Raw genomic sequence first — 18,189 nt, 5'->3', positions numbered from 1 at the left:
TTAGAAACAGTTACAAAGAAAATTAAGGGAATGAAAAAAGAAAAACCTTCAGTTTTTAACTGTAGGGAAAACAGCTATTATATAAGAAAGGAAACAATCATTGGGTACCTCTTGGCTCAGCTGCAAATTACATTTACACAGTCATAACTGAAAATGGTTTTAATAAAAAATGATGATATTGGTTGGATTGGGGGAAAGGAGAAGAATACAGTTGGCCCTCTGTATCTGAGGGTTCCACATTCAAGGATTCAACCAATCATGGATCGAAAATACTCAGAAAAAAAAATTCCACAAAGTTCCAAAAAGCAAAACTTGAATTTGTCACACCTGGTAACTATGTACATGGTATTCACATTGTATTAGGTATAATAAGTAATCTAGAGATGATTTAAAGTATATGGGATATATAGGTTATATGCAAATATACCATTTTATATAAGGAACTTGAGTATCTGCGGATTTGGGTATCAGAGGTAAGGTCCTGGAACCAATCCCCCTTGGATACCGAGGGACAGCTGTTTATATATGAGAGCTTAGTCCTCATCTAGCACATAATTTGAAATAAAAGAGGAAATATTATACAGCATGGTAACTATAGTCACTAGTACTATACCATATAATTGAAAGTTGCTAAGAGAGTAAACCTTAAAAGTTCTCATCACAAGAAAAAAGAACTGTAACTATGTGTGGTAATGGATGTTAATTAAACTTACTGTGGTGATCATTTCACATTATATACATATATCAAATCTTTATATTGTACACCTAAAACTAATACACTATTTATATGCCAATTATATTTCAGTTAAAAAAAAAAAGACATGCTTTAGAAGTAAGCACTACAAAAGAAGACAGCTGAAAGGATTTAAAATGAGTGGATTTAGGGAGCAAGACTGGAGTAGTGGGAAGAAGCCTGCTATTTTTTCATTAAAAACCTTGACATTTAGAAAATTAAAAGGGAAAAAATAAGGTAGACTTGCTGACAACAAAAATTTTATTTAAGGACACCCTTCCTTGGGATAATACTACCCAAAGTAAGGTTTCTTCCTTACTGTTTTTGATCAGTGGTCATCTGTCAGGCTACATTCAAATTGTGACATACGACTTAAAAATTTTCTGACCAGAGGGGCTTTCACTGAGTAGTTTTGGTTCTTCATTGACAGGGCGTCCTCGTTCTAATGCTGCAGAGACTCCAGCCCTACCTTCCTTCGTCATGTCATGGTGCCAGTAATCCTAAATTCAGTCATAAAACCAAGGTTCCCTTATTTTTGGTTCAGTGATGCCTTAAATTCTTAGATAGGATAGGGATTCCTTGCTGATTTTCTACACTTCCCCTCCTCCCCTGCAAACTATAAAGATTCAAAATAGGCATACAGGAATTGAAATTTCCTGTTCTGCCTTTGGCCTTCCCAAGAGGATAGTCCTACATTATGTGGTTCAACACAAACATTTTGAGCATTGCAGTTGTACCAGGTACTGTGTTAGATGCTAAGGGCACAAAGATGAATAAGACACAGTCCCTGTCGTCAGAACATTTGTACTGTAGTAGGGAAGGTCGGTAGGTAAATGAGTGAGTGGGTAATTGAGTAACAAGTTTAACAGTGGAAGTATGTATGTACTAAATAAAGTGCATTTCTGCTTTCTGCCCATGGGCACTGAAAGCTGTGTACAGTGATGTAAAATGACTATTAACATAAAATCCGTAGCTTGGTGTACATGTGCTCTTCTTTTTCTTTTAGCTAATAGACCAGTTAAAGCCTGGTGGAAGATTGATATTGCCAGTTGGTCCTGCAGGTGGAAACCAGATGCTGGAGCAGTATGACAAGCTCCAGGATGGCAGTGTCAAAATGAAGCCTCTGATGGGAGTGATATACGTGCCTTTAACAGATAAAGAAAAGCAGTGGTCCAGGTGGAAGTGATTTTATCTTCTGCTCTTTCTTCTTCCACACATGCAAGGTGAAAGGGTGTGGATTTTAAGAGATTAGACTACAAGAGCTGCTTTTTCGGTTGTCACCTTTGTGCTGCTCCATTTTAACATCAGAAATTCACTACATTAAAAATGTAGAAAAGTTTTGCATGGTCTGTCCTTTTGATTTAACTCATCTTTGGGAAAGGGGGGTGAGACTTGGTTGGCACAAAGGTGTTTTTCTTTTTAAAGAGGCTTTCAGCCACACTTTCTAAGATTATTTTAGTATCAGCCACTCTGTTTCTATATTTGCAACTCATTTTTATAGCTGTTGTACGGTCATGGAAACAAAGGCTGTCATCTGAAGAGAAGGGGTCATCATTTCCTGCCCCAGTTCATCTCTATTATACCATTGTTGTAAAGAGAAAGAAGGGAAAAGATACTCTTGTCCCAGTTTTCGAAGGTGTCAGAATCCCAGAGAGGACATTCTCCCTCTCAGCTTGATTTCTCTCTTTCAATCAGGTTCATAGACGTCTGACAACCTGTGCCTGTTTTACATTCCACTCTTATTTCAGAACCACTATAAGGAAGAAACCCACCATTTTATAGAACAGGCTGGCCAATTTTTAAGCTACTCTAAGTTCCCGGGGAGGGGAGGGGATTCTGTAAGTGAGTGCCCAGGTCTCACACACCTTCCCAAAGGGCCAACAGCATGTAGCATAATCTTCAGTACAGCATGGCTCATCTTAACACCCACTTTTGTTTCTGTGTCTCAGCATAATCTGGATGTTTCGTTTGAAGCCAAGATTTCTCTTTTTCCTCTCTTCCTTCTTTCCCTTCCCACTCTCTCCAGTGGGAGGGAGTGAGATCAGTAAGTAAGAGTGACATTAGCCAAGTCTACTTGAAATTAAATGCCAGAATAAGAAAGGCCTTACTGCTTCCTTGTTTTAGAATCTACTTTTATTTGACAGAGGTGCTTATTTTAAGATGATTTCTTAATAAGTAAACTGGTGATTATAGGTTTAATAGACCTCTCAGTTTTGTTTTCTGGAAAGAGGAAAGGCACCTTTTGAATGAATGGTAATGGCAAAAATGGTAATGAATCTAACTCAGTTTGTTCAAAAATGAGTTTTACTTTTGACTAATTTTGATTGGCCATTGCTGGGATACCTTACTAGGAATTGCATTTTAATTCTTCACCTAATGTAGTTATAGCTATTTTCTTTGAATTCTAACTGGAGCACAGCCACTTCTTTAAAAAAAGTTTTAAAAAGCTATCAGTCTTGTCAGTTAGAATCAGATATAGTTACGAAGTTCCTTTTGCTTCTAGTCTGGTTACATAACTACATAATTGTATGATTGCTGTATAAAAGGGGCAGACATATCATTGAAATTACTGAAATTTGGTATCAAGTAAGAGTTCAGATTTTCATTAATAAGTTTAAAATTTCTCCTTTTATACACATTATTAGTACCATAATTTAATGATGAAGGAATTATAAAAAGGATTTTAGTTTTTATAACCAGAGGCGGACTCAGCTTGAAGCTAATGAAACTTAAGCTTCAGGGCCCTCACTTGCTTTGGGTCCTTCATGGCCTTATACCAAATTTTATATGCACAGTCTTATTTTTAGCCTACCTTTTTGTTTTCCTTCATAAAGAGGTTCCCCCCTTACCCAATTATATAAGCTTCAGGCTTCCACACACCTGTATTTTACCCTTGATAAGACTAAACTATTTGTATTAAATTTAGAATAATTTTTAAATCTATGGACAATTGTTCAATCATTTACCAAATATTTAAATATATATATACACTTGGTTTTCTTTTGGGCCTTCAACTTTTTAAAACATTGAGCAATTTTACATGTATGCATCATTGGAAACTTTAGTTGTACTAGGATGACTTTCTAATTTTTTCTATTGCAAATTTTCTGTTCAAACACATTTTCCTATATCCAAAGATGTAGTTCTAATTACAGAGGTAATCAGTTACTTAGTTGTAAATCATGAAGTTTAAAGAATATAAAGGTAAAACAAACTCTGGAAATGAAATCGGAAAAAAACAACTGCCACATTAAAAAAAAATTTGTACTGAAAGAAATTACTAGAAAATAGGATGTTTGAAAGGGTAAAACATCAACGGTCAACTTAAAATATTAAGAGACCCTAAGTTGCTATTTCTGTTTGTGTTCATAAACTATCAGTCAAGGTCACAGGCAGGAAACAGAAAGTGTGCTCAGCTAGGATTTTGAAGTGACTTTAATGAAGGGACTATTCAAAGAAATATGGGAAAGGTTATGGGAACCAGTAAAGAATGTGACATACCCAGGGACCAGGGGTTCCCAGGGTGATAGTAGGAAGCTGTTACCACTCTAGACCTAAAGGTAAGGAAACAATTTTACTAGAACCCACTGAGAGCAGGGACAGCAGAAGCGGGGGTGGGGTGTGGTCCCTGACAGGAGCTGTAGTGATAGAGGGAAGCAGCTACTCCCACATCTATGAATCACCTCAGTTTTCTCTCCTCCCGCCCTCTTCTCTCTGCCAGGGCATCGTATGGGGCAGAATTAACTGGAAGTCAGAGAGGAAGAGGCCCTGTGCCAGATGTAGTCTGAAGTCAGCTCTCACCACCTCTTTCCTTCCCCTTTCCTCCCATACAGCAAATACCTCTGCTGCTTTTTATTTTAAAATAATTAATTAATTAATTTTTGGCTGCGTTGGGTCTTCGTTGCTGCATGCAGGCTTTCTCCAGTTGCGGTGAGCGCGGGCTACTCTTCATTGCGGTGCGTGAGCTTCTCATTGCGGCGGCTTCTCTTGTTGCAGTGCACTGGCTCTAGGCACAAGGGCTTCAGTAGTTGGGGCACGTGGGCTCTAGAGCGCAGGCTCAGTAGTTGTGGTGCACGGGCTTAGTTGTTCTGCGGCATGTGGGATCTTCCCGGACCAGGAATCAAACCTGTGTCCCCTGCATTGGCAGGCGGATTCTTAACCACTGCACCACCATGGAAGTCCCCGTCTGCTGCTTTTTAAATTTAGGTGTGGAATAGATTTGAGAGGACATCTAGTTTTTGTGTGCCCTATTTCTATCCCCGTCAGGCTAATCTATGCGTAAACTCTTCTAGACAGGAAAAAAAAGAAAAAAGCCTTTATTTTAAATTGCCTTTGGAAAAGCAACATCTAATACTTTTCTTTGGCAATTTGTTCTGTTGTTAAATTTGTTAAATATTTTTCAGTGTGAGGACCTCCTTAATACATCATTAATTCAACAAGTGTTTGCGTGCCCACTATGTAGGCACTGCTTTAGGGCCAGGAATACACAGCTGTGAATTTGAAACTGACCATTTTCGTGGAACTTATAGTCAAGTAGAGACAAGACAAACAGGCAGTTAGAGTGTGGTGTGTTGGCTCTGCCTTGAGGGCGGTAGGGAGGGATTGTTTAAGCCAGGCAGTGAAGCAATCAGAATTCCATTTCAGAAAGATAATTCTGGCAGTGGGGTAGAGAGTAGATTGGAAAGGGACAAAACTAGGGTCAGAAATAGGAGGTACCTGTAGCAAGTCAGGGGTACAGTGATGGTGGCCTGAATTAAGGCAGTGGTGGTAAGGATAGAATGTGGTTGAAAAGGGTTGCCTACATTTTCTCCTCTCACATGAGAATTATGTAAAAAGCTCCCTAGTCAGTTTCTTGCCAGGCTAGATGATTTCTGTTCTTTCAGAATTTCTTCAGGATTAATTCAAGAACTCATCCTAGTGCTTTCTTACGAACATTCTCTTGTTTCTCACCAGCTTTCCATCCTTCTCTGACTGAGGCATCCAGAGCTAGTTGGAGTGCTCTGTGAGAGTGAGATCCAGTCTTATATCGGAAGGTGTGATAGAAACTAGATGGGAAAAAAGAGAGAGAACTTAGTGGGCCTGCTGAATTCTAGTGCCAAATAAAGCCCCAAACTTGAATGTAGACTTTTGTCCCCTTATACTTGGAAAAATGTTCCTTGCAATTTTGGTGGATTAATAAAAGGGGAGAGAATGTCAGAGAGATAGGCTATAGACTTAGAATCTGTGGTATGATGTTCAAGACTATAGATATTTAATAGTTGTATTAGTTGCTTTGTAAACTTAATGATTTCTAAATTTGTATTTTATTTTATACAAGTATATTTATTTTATATATCTAGAAATCAACATTTTGTTAATCTTCTGGTAAGTTTTATTTTATTTTTGTTTTTAATAGCCACAAGAGTCAAAGGAATAAGTCCATTTCTGGTTTGTGAAACTGAGGAATGTTTCAGGGTTCTCATTCCATAAGTACTTCGTCTATCGATGTCTTCTTAAAAGTGCCATGTACACATGAAAAAAATGTTATGAATTGACTGGCATTTCTAGGATTGACAGTTTAGGTCCTAGGATATCCAGCTGATCCTGTGTTCCATATTGTTCTATAATGTGCTTTTTAAATTTCTTTACATGTGTTACAGCATTATGACATATTTTACATCCTTAAAGGCAAGAATGTATTCTGTTGCTTTTGGAATTCTTTTTATGTCTCTCATAATGCTTTGTACAAAGTTAATTGTACAAAGCTTTTATTACCTCAGAAAGCCCATTGATTAGAAAATGTTCATGGATTTTGATTGTTATTTCCTGGTAGTACATATTTTCAGTTGTTCTTGATAAAGAATACATAATACTAAATGTTAGTAACTTAGAGTTATTAACCTAATAATTAAATTATGTATAATTACTTACTATACAATAAAGTAACAAATATTTAGTTATTAATCTAATGAAATATTAACACATATATACAATTTTAAAGAGCCTTTTTAGAAATTTAGGATGTACTCTTTTATTGTAAATGATCTATGCATGTAAGTCAGATAAAGAAAAATATGGTTATGTAGAATTTTAAATATTAGGAAAAATTAATAAGGTTAATGGATTTTGGAGTCTTAGGATGTGACAAGGTTATACTTGCCATGGCAGCAAATTTTTGGTTTTCTTTGGCACCCTAAATGTTACAAACTCAGGTCTGTAAACTTAATTTCTTTTCCTTTTTTTTTGGAGGGGGTGCTATAAATTGCCTTCTATTTGTTTTCAACAATACTGTTCCTGACTACCAAAGTAATGTATATGCATTGTAAAAATAGGAAAAAAATACAAAGAATAAAAGTCACCCATAATCCCAGAATCTAGAGGTAACCTCTTACTAACATTTTGTAGATTTTTTCTTCTTTTATCCATAGATCTATATAAATCTCTTTTGTAATCCTGAGATCATATGGTAGCATTATTTTGTAATCTCTTTTTATTTAATAAAATGTCATCAACATTGTCCCATATCATTAAACACTTTTTAACAATATGATCTTTTCCAGTTTTATTGAGATATAATTGACATATAGCATTGCATTAGTTTTAGGTGTACAACATAGTGATTTGATAGATGTATATATTGCAAAATGATCACCACAATAAGTTTAGATCTTACATCCAAGTCTTTAATCCATTTTGACTTAATTTTTGTGTGTGTGGTGTAAGATAGGGGTCCAGTTTCATTCTTTTTCATGTGGCTCTCCAGTTTTCCCAACACCATTTATTGAAGAGACTGTTTCTCCGTTGTATATTCTTGGCTCCTTAATTAATGGACCATATATGCATGGGTTTATTTCTTTGTTCCATTGGTCTCTGTGTCTGTTTTATGCCAAATACCATACTGTTTTGATTACTATAGCTTTGTAATATAGTTGGAAATCAGGAAGTGTGATGCCTCCAGTCTTGTTGTCCTTTCTAAAGTTTGCTTTGGCTATTTGGAGTCTTTTATGGTTCTATACATGTTTTAGGATTGTTCTATTTCTGTGAAAAATGACATTGGAATTTTGATAGGAATTATATTGAATCAGTAGATTGCTTTGGGTAGTATGGATATTTCAACAACATTAATTCTTCCAATCCATGAGTACGGAATATATTTACATTTATTTGTATCATCTTCAGTGTCTTTCATTAACTTTCTATAGTTTTCAGTACAACTTTCTATAGTTTTCAGTACAACTCTTTCACCTCTTTGGTTAAATTTATTTCTAGATATTTTATTCTTTTTGATATAATTGTAAATAAGATGGTTTTCTTAATTTTTCTTTTGATAGTTTATTATTAGTATATAGAAACAACTAATTTTAGTTGTCATCTGCAAAAAGAGACAGTTTTACCTCTTTCTTTCTGATTTTGATGCCTTTTATTTCTTTTTCTTGCCTAATTGCTCTGGCTAGGATTTCCAGTACTATGTTGAATAAAAGTGGCGAGAGTGGGCATCCTTGTCTTGTTCCTGATTTTAGAGGAAAAGCTTTCAGCTTTTCACCGTTGAATATGATGTTAGCTGTGAGCTTGTCATATGTGGCCTTTATTATGTTGAGGTACGTTCCCTCTATACCCAGTTTGTTGAGAGTTTTTATCCTTTTCCCTTTTCAAAAAAATTTTTAAATGGAGAGGATATATACTGTATTGCTGGGCAATAAGGATATTTATTGACAGAATCCTTAATGCCTTGCAACAGGTAAATAAAATGTAAAATTATTAAAAAAAACAACAATAGTATCTTTAATCTATATTTTAAAAAGCACAAGTGAATTTAATTTATGAATAGAGCACTCTGCAAGTGAACTCTTTGAAGATTAAGTACTTTAATGCTTGCATGAATTTAAGTAAAAGCTGTTTTATGAGAATTACAGTACTTAAATTATTTGGAAGAATATATTAAGAGGAACAAGAACTGATAACTTATCATTTAACAGATAATCCAGTGCTGTATGACAAAGACAGCTGATGGGAGAAGTCATTTTAAAAATATTTTCTTGCACAATTTATAAAATTCATATTTTATAAAAAATACTGTACTGGCCAATAATCCCTTAATTCACCACTTACCTGGGAAATTTTAGCTCTTTATTTACCTTCCCTTCAAATTTATTTTAACAGCTTTTAAAAAAACTTTAAAATTTTTATTATAGACAAGTTGCAAGAATAGTACAAAGAGCTCCTGAATCTCTTCATCCAGAGTTATCGATTATTAACGTTTTTCCACATTCCTTTTCACTCCCTCTTTCTCTCTATATATACATATATGTAACATTTTTTCCTGAGTCACTTGAGATTTAGTTGCAAACGTCATACTTATTTACTCCTAAAGTACTTGAGTCTTTAACAATGTTTTTTGTTACTCAGATTACCCTCAAATAAGAAGCTTTTAGGCTTTTCTGGTAGCTTTATTTTTTCACTTTTAAGAGCTTTATTGAGGTATAATTTATATACCATACAATTTATTTTAGACTGCATTTTTCTTCCTTCCTTCCTCTCACTGGCAGTTGCTGGTACAGTGCTGCACCTGGCTGAGCGAATGGTTTCTTTTGGAGCTGATAAAGCTGTCTTATGAAATCAGCTGACAGGTATATTATACCTACAGATGATGCGTTTTCTCACAAAGAGTTTGGGTTGAGATTGACGCACTCGACAATTGCTAACAGATACCCTAAACAAAAGACTAAATTTTTGTCCAATTTTGTGAATGTAGCTGTAAAGAATTATCTGAACTCTAACTACTCGTTATTATTTTACAATACATAGTATTAGCAAGATCCTGGATCTAAAAGTTACCATTTCTCTGAATATTTGGTCTTGAAGGAAGAAAGTTACTTTTGAATTAAAAAATAAAGAATTCAGGTCCTTTAGTTTTCATTCTTCATTCTGGAGTAGCACGAAGGATGTCTGAAATGGCTGATTTCCATTTTTGCTTTGACTTGGATCATTTGCTCAGTTTTGTTTTTGTTTTTAATAATGCTTGGGGGTCAGTGTATTTTTACTTATTTATTAGTTGTATCTAAACTATTAGAAAGCCAAGTTTTGTAATATGTAACTCCTACTTATATATTTCTCTCCTTTTCCCCCACCAGGGACGAACTGTAAAAGCAACATCAGCTTGACCAGTATATAATATTACAGTGGATTGCTCATCTCAGTCCTCAAAGCTTTTGAAAATCAACAGCATCACAGCTTGTGTTGGACTTTCTTACACTATTTTCAGCATGAAAATGTGTGGTTTTGTGGGGTTTCTAATTCTTCAAAGAGGCACAGAAGCCAAATTGGTAGAAGGATGCAAATATAAATTTGTGTATTATTACTTTAACATGCCCACGTTTTACTTTAAATGTTAAAAGGAAGGGTTCTGCAAAATGGAAAACATAGTTTGTGAATTGATTTTGAGGAGTGGTTTTTGTTTTCTTAGACACTTAATTCTGTTCAGATGTTAATTTATCAGATTGCTTTTGTGCATCAGGTAACACCACCATTCATAAGTTAAGATTCTTGGTTTTTGGGTGTATGTTAGATGCTACTAAGAAAATAGAGATGAGCTTCCTTTTTAAAGCTTTTGATGTGGTGTCATAGAATAGCATGTTGTAGATACAATCGGCTGCTTTGTTACCTTAAAGCTAAGCATTTGTAAATATTAAAACTTAAGAAGATGACAGGTGATGTCCCTTAAAACACTCAGCTGTTCAGATTGGACATAACTGACATAGTTCTTCCTTTCTCTCTTTAAAAATTCTAGGAGCTCAGTATTGTTTTTCTGTTTCTGATTTGCTGCTCATAATGTATATGGATTTAACATGCTGTGTAAGCTGCGTCCTAGTCACTGAACAGTTGATGCAGTGCTGCTTTGCCAAATAAAGTTAAAAGTGAAAGGCATTGGCGGTGTTTGAACATAGAAGAATCGCGTGTCCACCAGGTACACAATGCCAAGATCACAGAGAAAAAGGTGGTTTCTCTGATGCTCCATTTTGTGAAATCTGAGCAGGTTAAGAGCATTAATCTAACTGTACATTTGTGGAATGTGACTACGTTTCTCAAGGACAAGAACTACACCTCATTTACTATTTTTCTTTGCTTAACACAGGGCCTCTTGTAGATGTACAATAAATGCTGAATGAATGAAAGGGTGAATGAATGCACTGACTTAATGTCAAGAAAGAACAGGGTTGAGGATAAATTTACCAAAACCCATCCATTACCTATAAATAGATTTATTAATATAACGACTGTAAAATGAGTTTCTAAGAAGGCAGTAACACGTTGGGATCTTGCTTAAATGTTGTAATTTTATCCCTTTATATTAGGATCTTAGTTTTTCTAAGGGTTCTAGAACTTGAAGAGATATAAGCTCTAGAGCTAGCAGAACTAGCACTCCCAGCAAAGCCCTTCCCTCTGCTGTGTGGAAGTGTGTATGATTCTGGCAAATAGATCCTTCGTGAGGGGATGAGGCACCTCCCCCCACATCTTAAGTTAAAGTCTTAAACATTACTTCTTTGAAAATGGCTTTAAAAAAATTACGCATGCATGTTTTTACCAGTGTCTCTTCTTGGGCAGGGTCTTAGGCACAGGAAACTTGCATTAGTTGGTGGCCAAAACTTGTGAATTCATTGCTGGCTTCAGTTTGCTGTTGTTAGTGTTGCTTCTGGACTCAGGCCATGAACGCTTTTGATCCAGGACTCTGTCATTTGCGGGCGGTAGTTTCAAACATCAAGTATTCTTTAGGACTTTAATTCTTCAACTTATTCACTAGTCTGTATCCTTCCTAGCTATTATCAACATTTTACTCTATGTAAGTCCCTTTGTTAGGTCTTGGGGATAGAAAAAGGCCCTTACTCTCAAGAAGTTTGCAGTCTGGTTGAGGGGACAGTTTATAAATCTGATAAGACAAACCAAGTGGCATCTGATTGGTACAGACAAATGCTATGCCAAGCATTGCTCTTGGACTTTAAACCTTTTGAGTTAAAATTTTTAGGGACTTCCCTGGCGGTCTAGTGGTTGAGACTCCATGTTTCCACTGCAGGGGGCACGGGTTTGACCCCTGGTCAGGGAACTAAGATCCTGCATGCTGTGTGGCATGGCAAAAAAAAAAAAAAAAAAAAAAAAATTTTTAAATGTTGAATAAAGAGGAATGGATTTTAGGGGAGCATCAATAAATGTGTAAAGATGGAAATAATGAATCTTAATTCTATCTATGAACTTTTCTCTTGAAAAGAATTGAATTAATATACGTTTTGGTCAGAGAAGAAACGTCTCTTTAATCTTTAGTATTCATAATTTCTAAAATATTTTAGCATTTCATTTTTCCTTATTAGAAGGACTTCTTTACATAATATGAAGAACAATAAAAACATTTTTAAAAGTTCCAGTCTAGCGAGGTCCTGTTGAAACAAGGTGATTTTTACAGATTTGATTTTATTAAAGCCAAATCTAGCTCTCAATTAAGAATTAAATTAAGAATTCTATTTTCTAACGAGGGTTTCAACCCTTTCCCAAGTAGTATTTAAAAATGACATTTGGGTTAAAAGTATACATTAACATTGTACAAATACTTTAGATCCCATTGCCCTAATTTTTGAAATCTGCGTTGTTCAAAAAAAAAAATTGATTACACTTTTTTTTTTTGCGGTACGCGGGCCTCTCACCGTGTCCCCTACACCGGCAGGCGAATTCTCAGCCACTGTGCCACCAGGGAAGCCCGAGGCTTTATCTTTTTAACTGACTTTGTGTTGCTGGGGCCAGGACTCTGAGAAGTGCTCCCTCACCTTAGTGCCTCCAGAGTGCTGTGCTGGGCCGGTGAAACCCTCCCCTCTTCCTCATTCTCTCTTTCCCCCTCTTCCTGTTCTTCTCTTCCTTTTCCCTTCTTGCCTTTCCTTTTTCTTTCCTAACGTTAGATGAAGTTCTATGGCTGCTGGGTCTCAAGAACTCTTTCTCACTTGGGTGGAGTGTCCCAGTAGGATGGGCATCACAGAATAACACTTTTGGTCAAAGAGCAGGTGATGGCAATACTGAGGGCACCTTAAGCATAAGAGGCAGCAGTCCAACGGCCTAGGGCAGCTGAGGACATTTGTATTTGAATTCCATGCCCTGAACACTTTTTACTGTGCCCTTTAAAGGACTGCCTCACACTGAGTAATCTGTTTTGCCAGCATTATTTGTTTATTTTAATTTTTAGGTGATTATCCTGTCAGGATTTTGCCTAGAAATTACCTTATGGATCAAAGAGCCTGCAGAATTTCCCTGTTAACACTACTGTATCAGTTTTAAATCAATAGTAAAAAGGATTATTTTCTAGGGAAAAAGACCTATGCTGCCACCGTTCAGCATCACGAGAGAGGATGTACAGTAAGTGTATCAGTAGCCCAGGAAGAAATCCAAATTCAAAATTCCAAGTGTGGTTTCTACTGAATGTGTCACTTTTGCACCATCATAAAGTAAAAAAAAAAATGTAAGTCGAAGCAACGTAAGTCAGGGACCATCTGTACTAGCAGCTATGATTATATTAAAAGGTGTAAAAAAAGGCTTAGGAATATAATAAAATTTATTAAAGAATACTGTACATATAGATATGGGACATCTTTTATCAAGTGTTTCAACACCATGGCAATACTAAATTGTGTTTAGTTTCTTCATGTATAAAAGATGTGCTGAAAGATGCATGCCTCATCAGTTTTTATTTTATTGGATATGGCTATAGGTGACATCCTTCTATAGAAAAACAAACTGCACAGCATCACATACAGAGTACAGACATCTTAGGTTCATTCACACAGTCATTTCTCTAAACTCCTTAAGGAGAAATTTAAATCTTTGCTCAATTCTAAAATTCATGCTTGAGTTTCTTACGAAATAAAAATAACCAATTTCTTTGTTTTCCTAGAACTAAGTAACTATCCATTTGTTAATGTATATCTCTGACCCAAATTAAGTCTTTGCTAAAGGAATAACTTACATCAGGTTCAGTCTAAAAATAGTTTTCTAGAGGGTTTTCAAGTATTTTAAAAGATTTGCCACTTATGGTAAAAAAAAAAAACATGTGACTAGGAACATCACATTATACATTCCTCTCAGTAGAATAATTTCTAGAATGTGCATAGTCCCAGCATTAAGCAATGGTGGAAATAATATGCCTTTAAAATCCTACAGATTAAAAGGTAAAAGATGCTAAGCTAGATGCTGGTTTTCTGTAAAGATGAATTTGTGCAAAACTCCCTTATGCTCTGGGAGTACATAAGCCTGGCACTAGCTGTGTGCACATTGTAACATTTTAGAGCATTAAATAAATAACGGAAAAACGGCATCACTCCACTGAATGGAAGAACCGCTGATACTTAAACACGTGACATTTTTACAAAAGCTGTACCCAGAAATCCATTCAGTGTTCTGTTTTTCAATTTGAATGCAGTTTTTTTCTTCCATCAACACATACTAATGCTGAAAACCAGTGACTATATAAATGAGCAGTGTTGAGCAGATACAAGAACTAATCATCCTCCTTGCTCATTTTTCCCTCAGCTAGGTTTCTGTTAAAATTTTTGACCTGCCAGGTTCTCTGCTTCCATGACCATGTTAGAGCTATTTGTAATTCAAAGTCTGAGTCATTCTCCTTTGGGAGAATGAAGCAGCCACATACATGACACGATGTCAGGCATTGGGAAGAACTCATATTCACCTTCCCTAGGCCTTACTGACCTGTTTATTAGGTTTATAACTTAGATATTCCTGCCGTGGATAACATCTCATTGAAGGTGTACACTCACTTGAGCTCCATCCTCAGAAATAGGTTTTGAAGAGAAGAGAAAGGAGAACACTGGAAGCTTAAAGTGAGAAATGGGAGGGCCACAGGGCGAGGGAAGTGGGGTGGTATGAAGTGCCAATGGCTGGCTTCTAGAAAGAGTTAACACTGCCTTTCCCAGGAACCTCTAGAGACTCGGAATTTTCTGCCTTGGCTAACTGCAAATTTCTGTTTTTAGGGGCAGCTTATGTAAATCAGAGTTAGATTTGTAAAAGTCTGTAGTCATATGGACTCCTCTCTAAATTTCAAAATATTTCACATACTTCCCAAGGAAAATCAATAACTAAAAACAAAGGTTTAGTATTTGCAGAATCTTCAGGGTTTTCAGTAGTTTTCTTAGTTAAACAGAAGAGGTTAAAAACAAATCAAAACAAAAAAAAGAAGAGGTTATAAATATCAGAACCTAAAATATATACAAATTATAAGTGAAACATGTTCTTGCCCTCAGCTATTTAAATTACACTTATTATAGATACATCCCATTTATGAGGTAGTCAGACTCCTCAGATGTAATGGGACGAGCTTTTTTAAGTTTCTGTTTCACCAGCCGTAGTCGACAAGCAACCATGAGAAGCAGCAAAGCAGTGATAGCCAAACCCAGGGCCAGGGGTAGCACTGCACCTGTGCAAAGGTCGGAAATGAACAGGGTAGGTCAGTGGTTAATACCAATAACAGCCACAATCCATTATATGATAAGCACTGTTGTATTTAATCTGAACAACTCAAGTAGGTACTTATAGTACCTCCATCTTGCAGATTAACTGAGGTGCAGAAAGATTGAGTAATTGGCCCAAGAGCACATAGCTTGTAAGCTGCAGGTCTAGGTCTTAAACCAAGAGTTCCTTAAAACCAAACTGTGTACCAGGTTCCTATAAAATTTATAGGCCATCAGTGGGTACAAACGTTGCAGTCAGATTACCCTTATATCCAACTGTAAAGACATTGTGACCACAGGAAATATCTTCATTGCAGTCATAGCTTACATCTATGGATTCATACATGGTCATTCACCATTAAAATAAGTATGGACTAACTCCTGATTTCTTGCTCTGGTTAGGGCTTTAAGAAATTTTTGTTTCCTAAATCCAGAGAACCTACTCTCAGCCAGTAGAGCCATTATTGAAAACTTGAGGAAAAAAAATCTCTAGTTCTCCTTCATAGGTTTTCTTCCCTGTGGGATTGATCCTGGACACCTAGACTAGAAGCAGCTTTTAGAGCCTTTCAGGAGTCTGGAAGGAACAGTGTGTACCCCAGATCAGTCTTTCTTATCAAGCTCAGCAGGGTCTATTCTTAGTCTGATCTGCTCTGGAGTCAGGCCAGGCTTGGAGATGATATGGTGGAACTATTTTTAGCTACAGGGGTCTTGCCAACTGGTGGAACGAGAGGAGCAAAAACCTCCATTGCATAAGCTGATTTCATAACATTTTCTTTCATTTATTTATTCATTTTGCATAAATTAACAGTCATGTGCCTGACACTGGTAATCAAAGATAATAAAGAGCGCTTTATAGATTAAGTAATTTAATTCTCACAACCACCATATGAGTTCGTACTTTCATTATCCCCATTTCACAAATGAGGGAACTAAGGCATTGAGAATTAAGTGACTTGACTTCTCTCAGTATGGGAGAGTCAGGATATGGCCCCAGACAGTACTGTTCCAGAACTACTGTGGTATACCACTTCTCCAAAAGTTCAATGAGATTGTTTTTTAATGACTTCAATTCTGGGTAGATAGACATTTACATGCGGAGATACAATAAAGTATTACAGTTGCTATGACAGAATATACATGAAGTACAGCTATAAAGAGGAGTGGGCCGTGTACCTGGTCCCCAGGGTCTTTGCTCGAGTGACTTAGATGCGTGATGGAGCTTCCTTGGGGTGGGTGAGGGAGATGATTAGTTTTCCACAGTTTCAAATTGAGATGCCAACAGCCAACCCAGGTGGAATTTTCTCTAGGCTCTTCGATGATTTGGGCCTGAACATGTGGGGACCTTCAGTGTTAAGGTGATGGTTGCAGGGACGAAAGTGGGTGAGACCGCCAGAGAGGAAGGGAGAAGGGGGCCAGGGACAAGGCCCCAGGGAGCAGCAACATTTCGGAGGGCGGACAAAGAGGAGGACCAAGGAGCACAGGAAGAGACAGGTCAGAGAAATGGTCGGCGACCAACGGAGAAGGGAGTCCTGGAAGCAGAGGGACGAGGCTATTTCAAGACGCAAGTGGTCAGCGGAATCAAATCCTAAGGAGAGGTCAAGTGAGGTGAAGCCTGGAGAGGCCGCTGCACTTAGCAACTGGGAATTCATTTACAGGGAGATTGAAGGCTGAGGGATGCTGTTTTGTTTTTTATATGTTTTTAGAGATCTGAATGCATCTAGGGGGATGAACCAGTAGAGATTATAAACACTGGGAGTTAATAAATGATGGAGAAACAGACTTGAGGAGATAAGGAGCTGCATCAAGGTCAGGGGGAGAGACTGACCTTGGAAAGAGGGGACACCTTTTCCTTCAGTGCTGGAGGAAAAGAAGAGAGGGTGGGTACCGACACGTGTTTACATTTGGGGGTAAGTAACTGAGGAAGTTCACTCCTGATAGCTTTGATTTTCTGAGCTTAAAACCAGTCCCAGGTATAGCTGGCCTCCTCTCCAAGACAAGAGGGCCTGGAGCTGAGTACATACTAATGGCATTTCAACCTCTGGTTTCTTTGTGGAATCCTAGGTGAAACTCCTGAAGAAGATTCTCAGGAACAGTCTGAGAGTTCAGTCTGGGTTCAGGAGGGTGGGATGAGGAAGTTGCATTAGCGACTCTTGCTACAAGACAGTCTTTTGGGCGAGGCCAGTATTCCCGTAGAGAATTATGAAAGATAAAAATCTGCGATAAACCAACAGTCTATAATTTGATTCTAGAGCTGGCACATACATTCCAGTTTCCTAATGGCGACTTTGAGGAAAGAAGTTTTGAAAGGGCTAAGTTTGGACCTGAGGGTGCCAGTTCCCCCTGCATCTTCCTGCACTAGCCACAGAAGAGGGATATGTTACAAAGGAATTGGACAAAAAAAGAGACTTTGGTCAACCCCCAAAGAAACCCTGGGAACCCCAAACCATTTCTTACCAACTGGAACCCAATACCCAGACCCAGTTCTGCTTGTTCAGGGTAGGAGAATGATTAGAGGCTGCCCTTCTAAGTGAGTTCAACTTGTTGAAAACACCAGCGTTTAGGCTGCAGGGGAAGGGAGCTGTTGTGGCTGAAGACCCCAATCCCAAGTCTGGGGCTCAGAGGCAGCTATGGCAACAATAAAACCGCATACAATCTAGGGGAATTTTCTGTTTGCCAAAGTCAGATATGAGGTTGCTGAACTGTCAAATCTGATTCCTGATTAATGCTTTGATGACAAAGAACATGAAGTCTCCCAAAAAATACTTGCTAGGATACTGAAAATTATTCTTGACTTTTAAATACTCAGTTGGCATAGTTTCTTCAGTGTTCTTTAGTTTAGGTAATTTGAGATTTAAAATTTCCCAACCCCTTCTAAAACACATCACCATAGTTTTCTTAGAAACCAGCTAAGGGGATGAATTGGGTATTCTGTTCCTAAGACTGGGAGTGACACTCAAATATGTAACAATTAGGACAGGCACC

General features: G+C 37.2%; 2 protein-coding genes across 18 annotated transcripts in view; one reads left to right on the top strand and one right to left on the bottom strand.

Annotated features, from left to right (window-relative positions):
- The window catches only part of PCMT1 (protein-L-isoaspartate (D-aspartate) O-methyltransferase), a 46,628-nt gene extending 35,992 nt beyond the window's left edge, over nt 1-10,636 (top strand). The window contains exons 7-10 of one of the 4 annotated variants that reach the window (XR_010933625.1): nt 1,740-1,909; nt 8,167-8,310; nt 9,259-9,339; nt 9,844-10,636. Coding sequence is in view for 3 of the 4 variants with exons in the window: in XM_067701794.1 (XP_067557895.1) it covers nt 1,740-1,909; nt 8,167-8,310; nt 9,844-9,856 (327 nt within the window). In the remaining variant the exon portion in view is untranslated. Of the gene's footprint in view, nt 1-1,739; nt 1,957-8,166; nt 8,311-9,258; nt 9,340-9,843 lie in introns of all 4 variants that reach the window. The other 3 variants (XM_067701794.1, XM_067701795.1, XM_067701796.1) reach the window with 3 other exon arrangements.
- The window catches only part of LRP11 (LDL receptor related protein 11), a 71,059-nt gene that overhangs the window by 11,125 nt on the left and 41,745 nt on the right, over nt 1-18,189 (bottom strand). For 3 of the 14 annotated variants that reach the window (XM_067701789.1, XM_067701788.1, XM_067701787.1), the window contains exon 7: nt 5,684-5,778. The exons of 2 other annotated variants lie outside the window; for them this stretch is intronic. In XM_067701789.1, the coding sequence (XP_067557890.1) occupies nt 5,720-5,778 (59 nt within the window). In that variant the 3' untranslated portion in view covers nt 5,684-5,719. Of the gene's footprint in view, nt 1-3,792; nt 5,779-11,294; nt 15,174-15,962; nt 16,793-18,189 lie in introns of those variants that run through there. 9 more of the 14 variants (XR_010933621.1, XR_010933623.1, XR_010933622.1 and 6 more) reach the window with 9 other exon arrangements.

This window comes from Pseudorca crassidens, chromosome 13 (genome assembly GCF_039906515.1).
Source record: "Pseudorca crassidens isolate mPseCra1 chromosome 13, mPseCra1.hap1, whole genome shotgun sequence".
In the NCBI taxonomy this organism is placed as follows: domain Eukaryota; kingdom Metazoa; phylum Chordata; class Mammalia; order Artiodactyla; family Delphinidae; genus Pseudorca; species Pseudorca crassidens.
The sequence above is the reverse complement of the archived record's forward strand: the minus strand, read 5'-3'. Positions and strand labels throughout refer to the sequence as shown.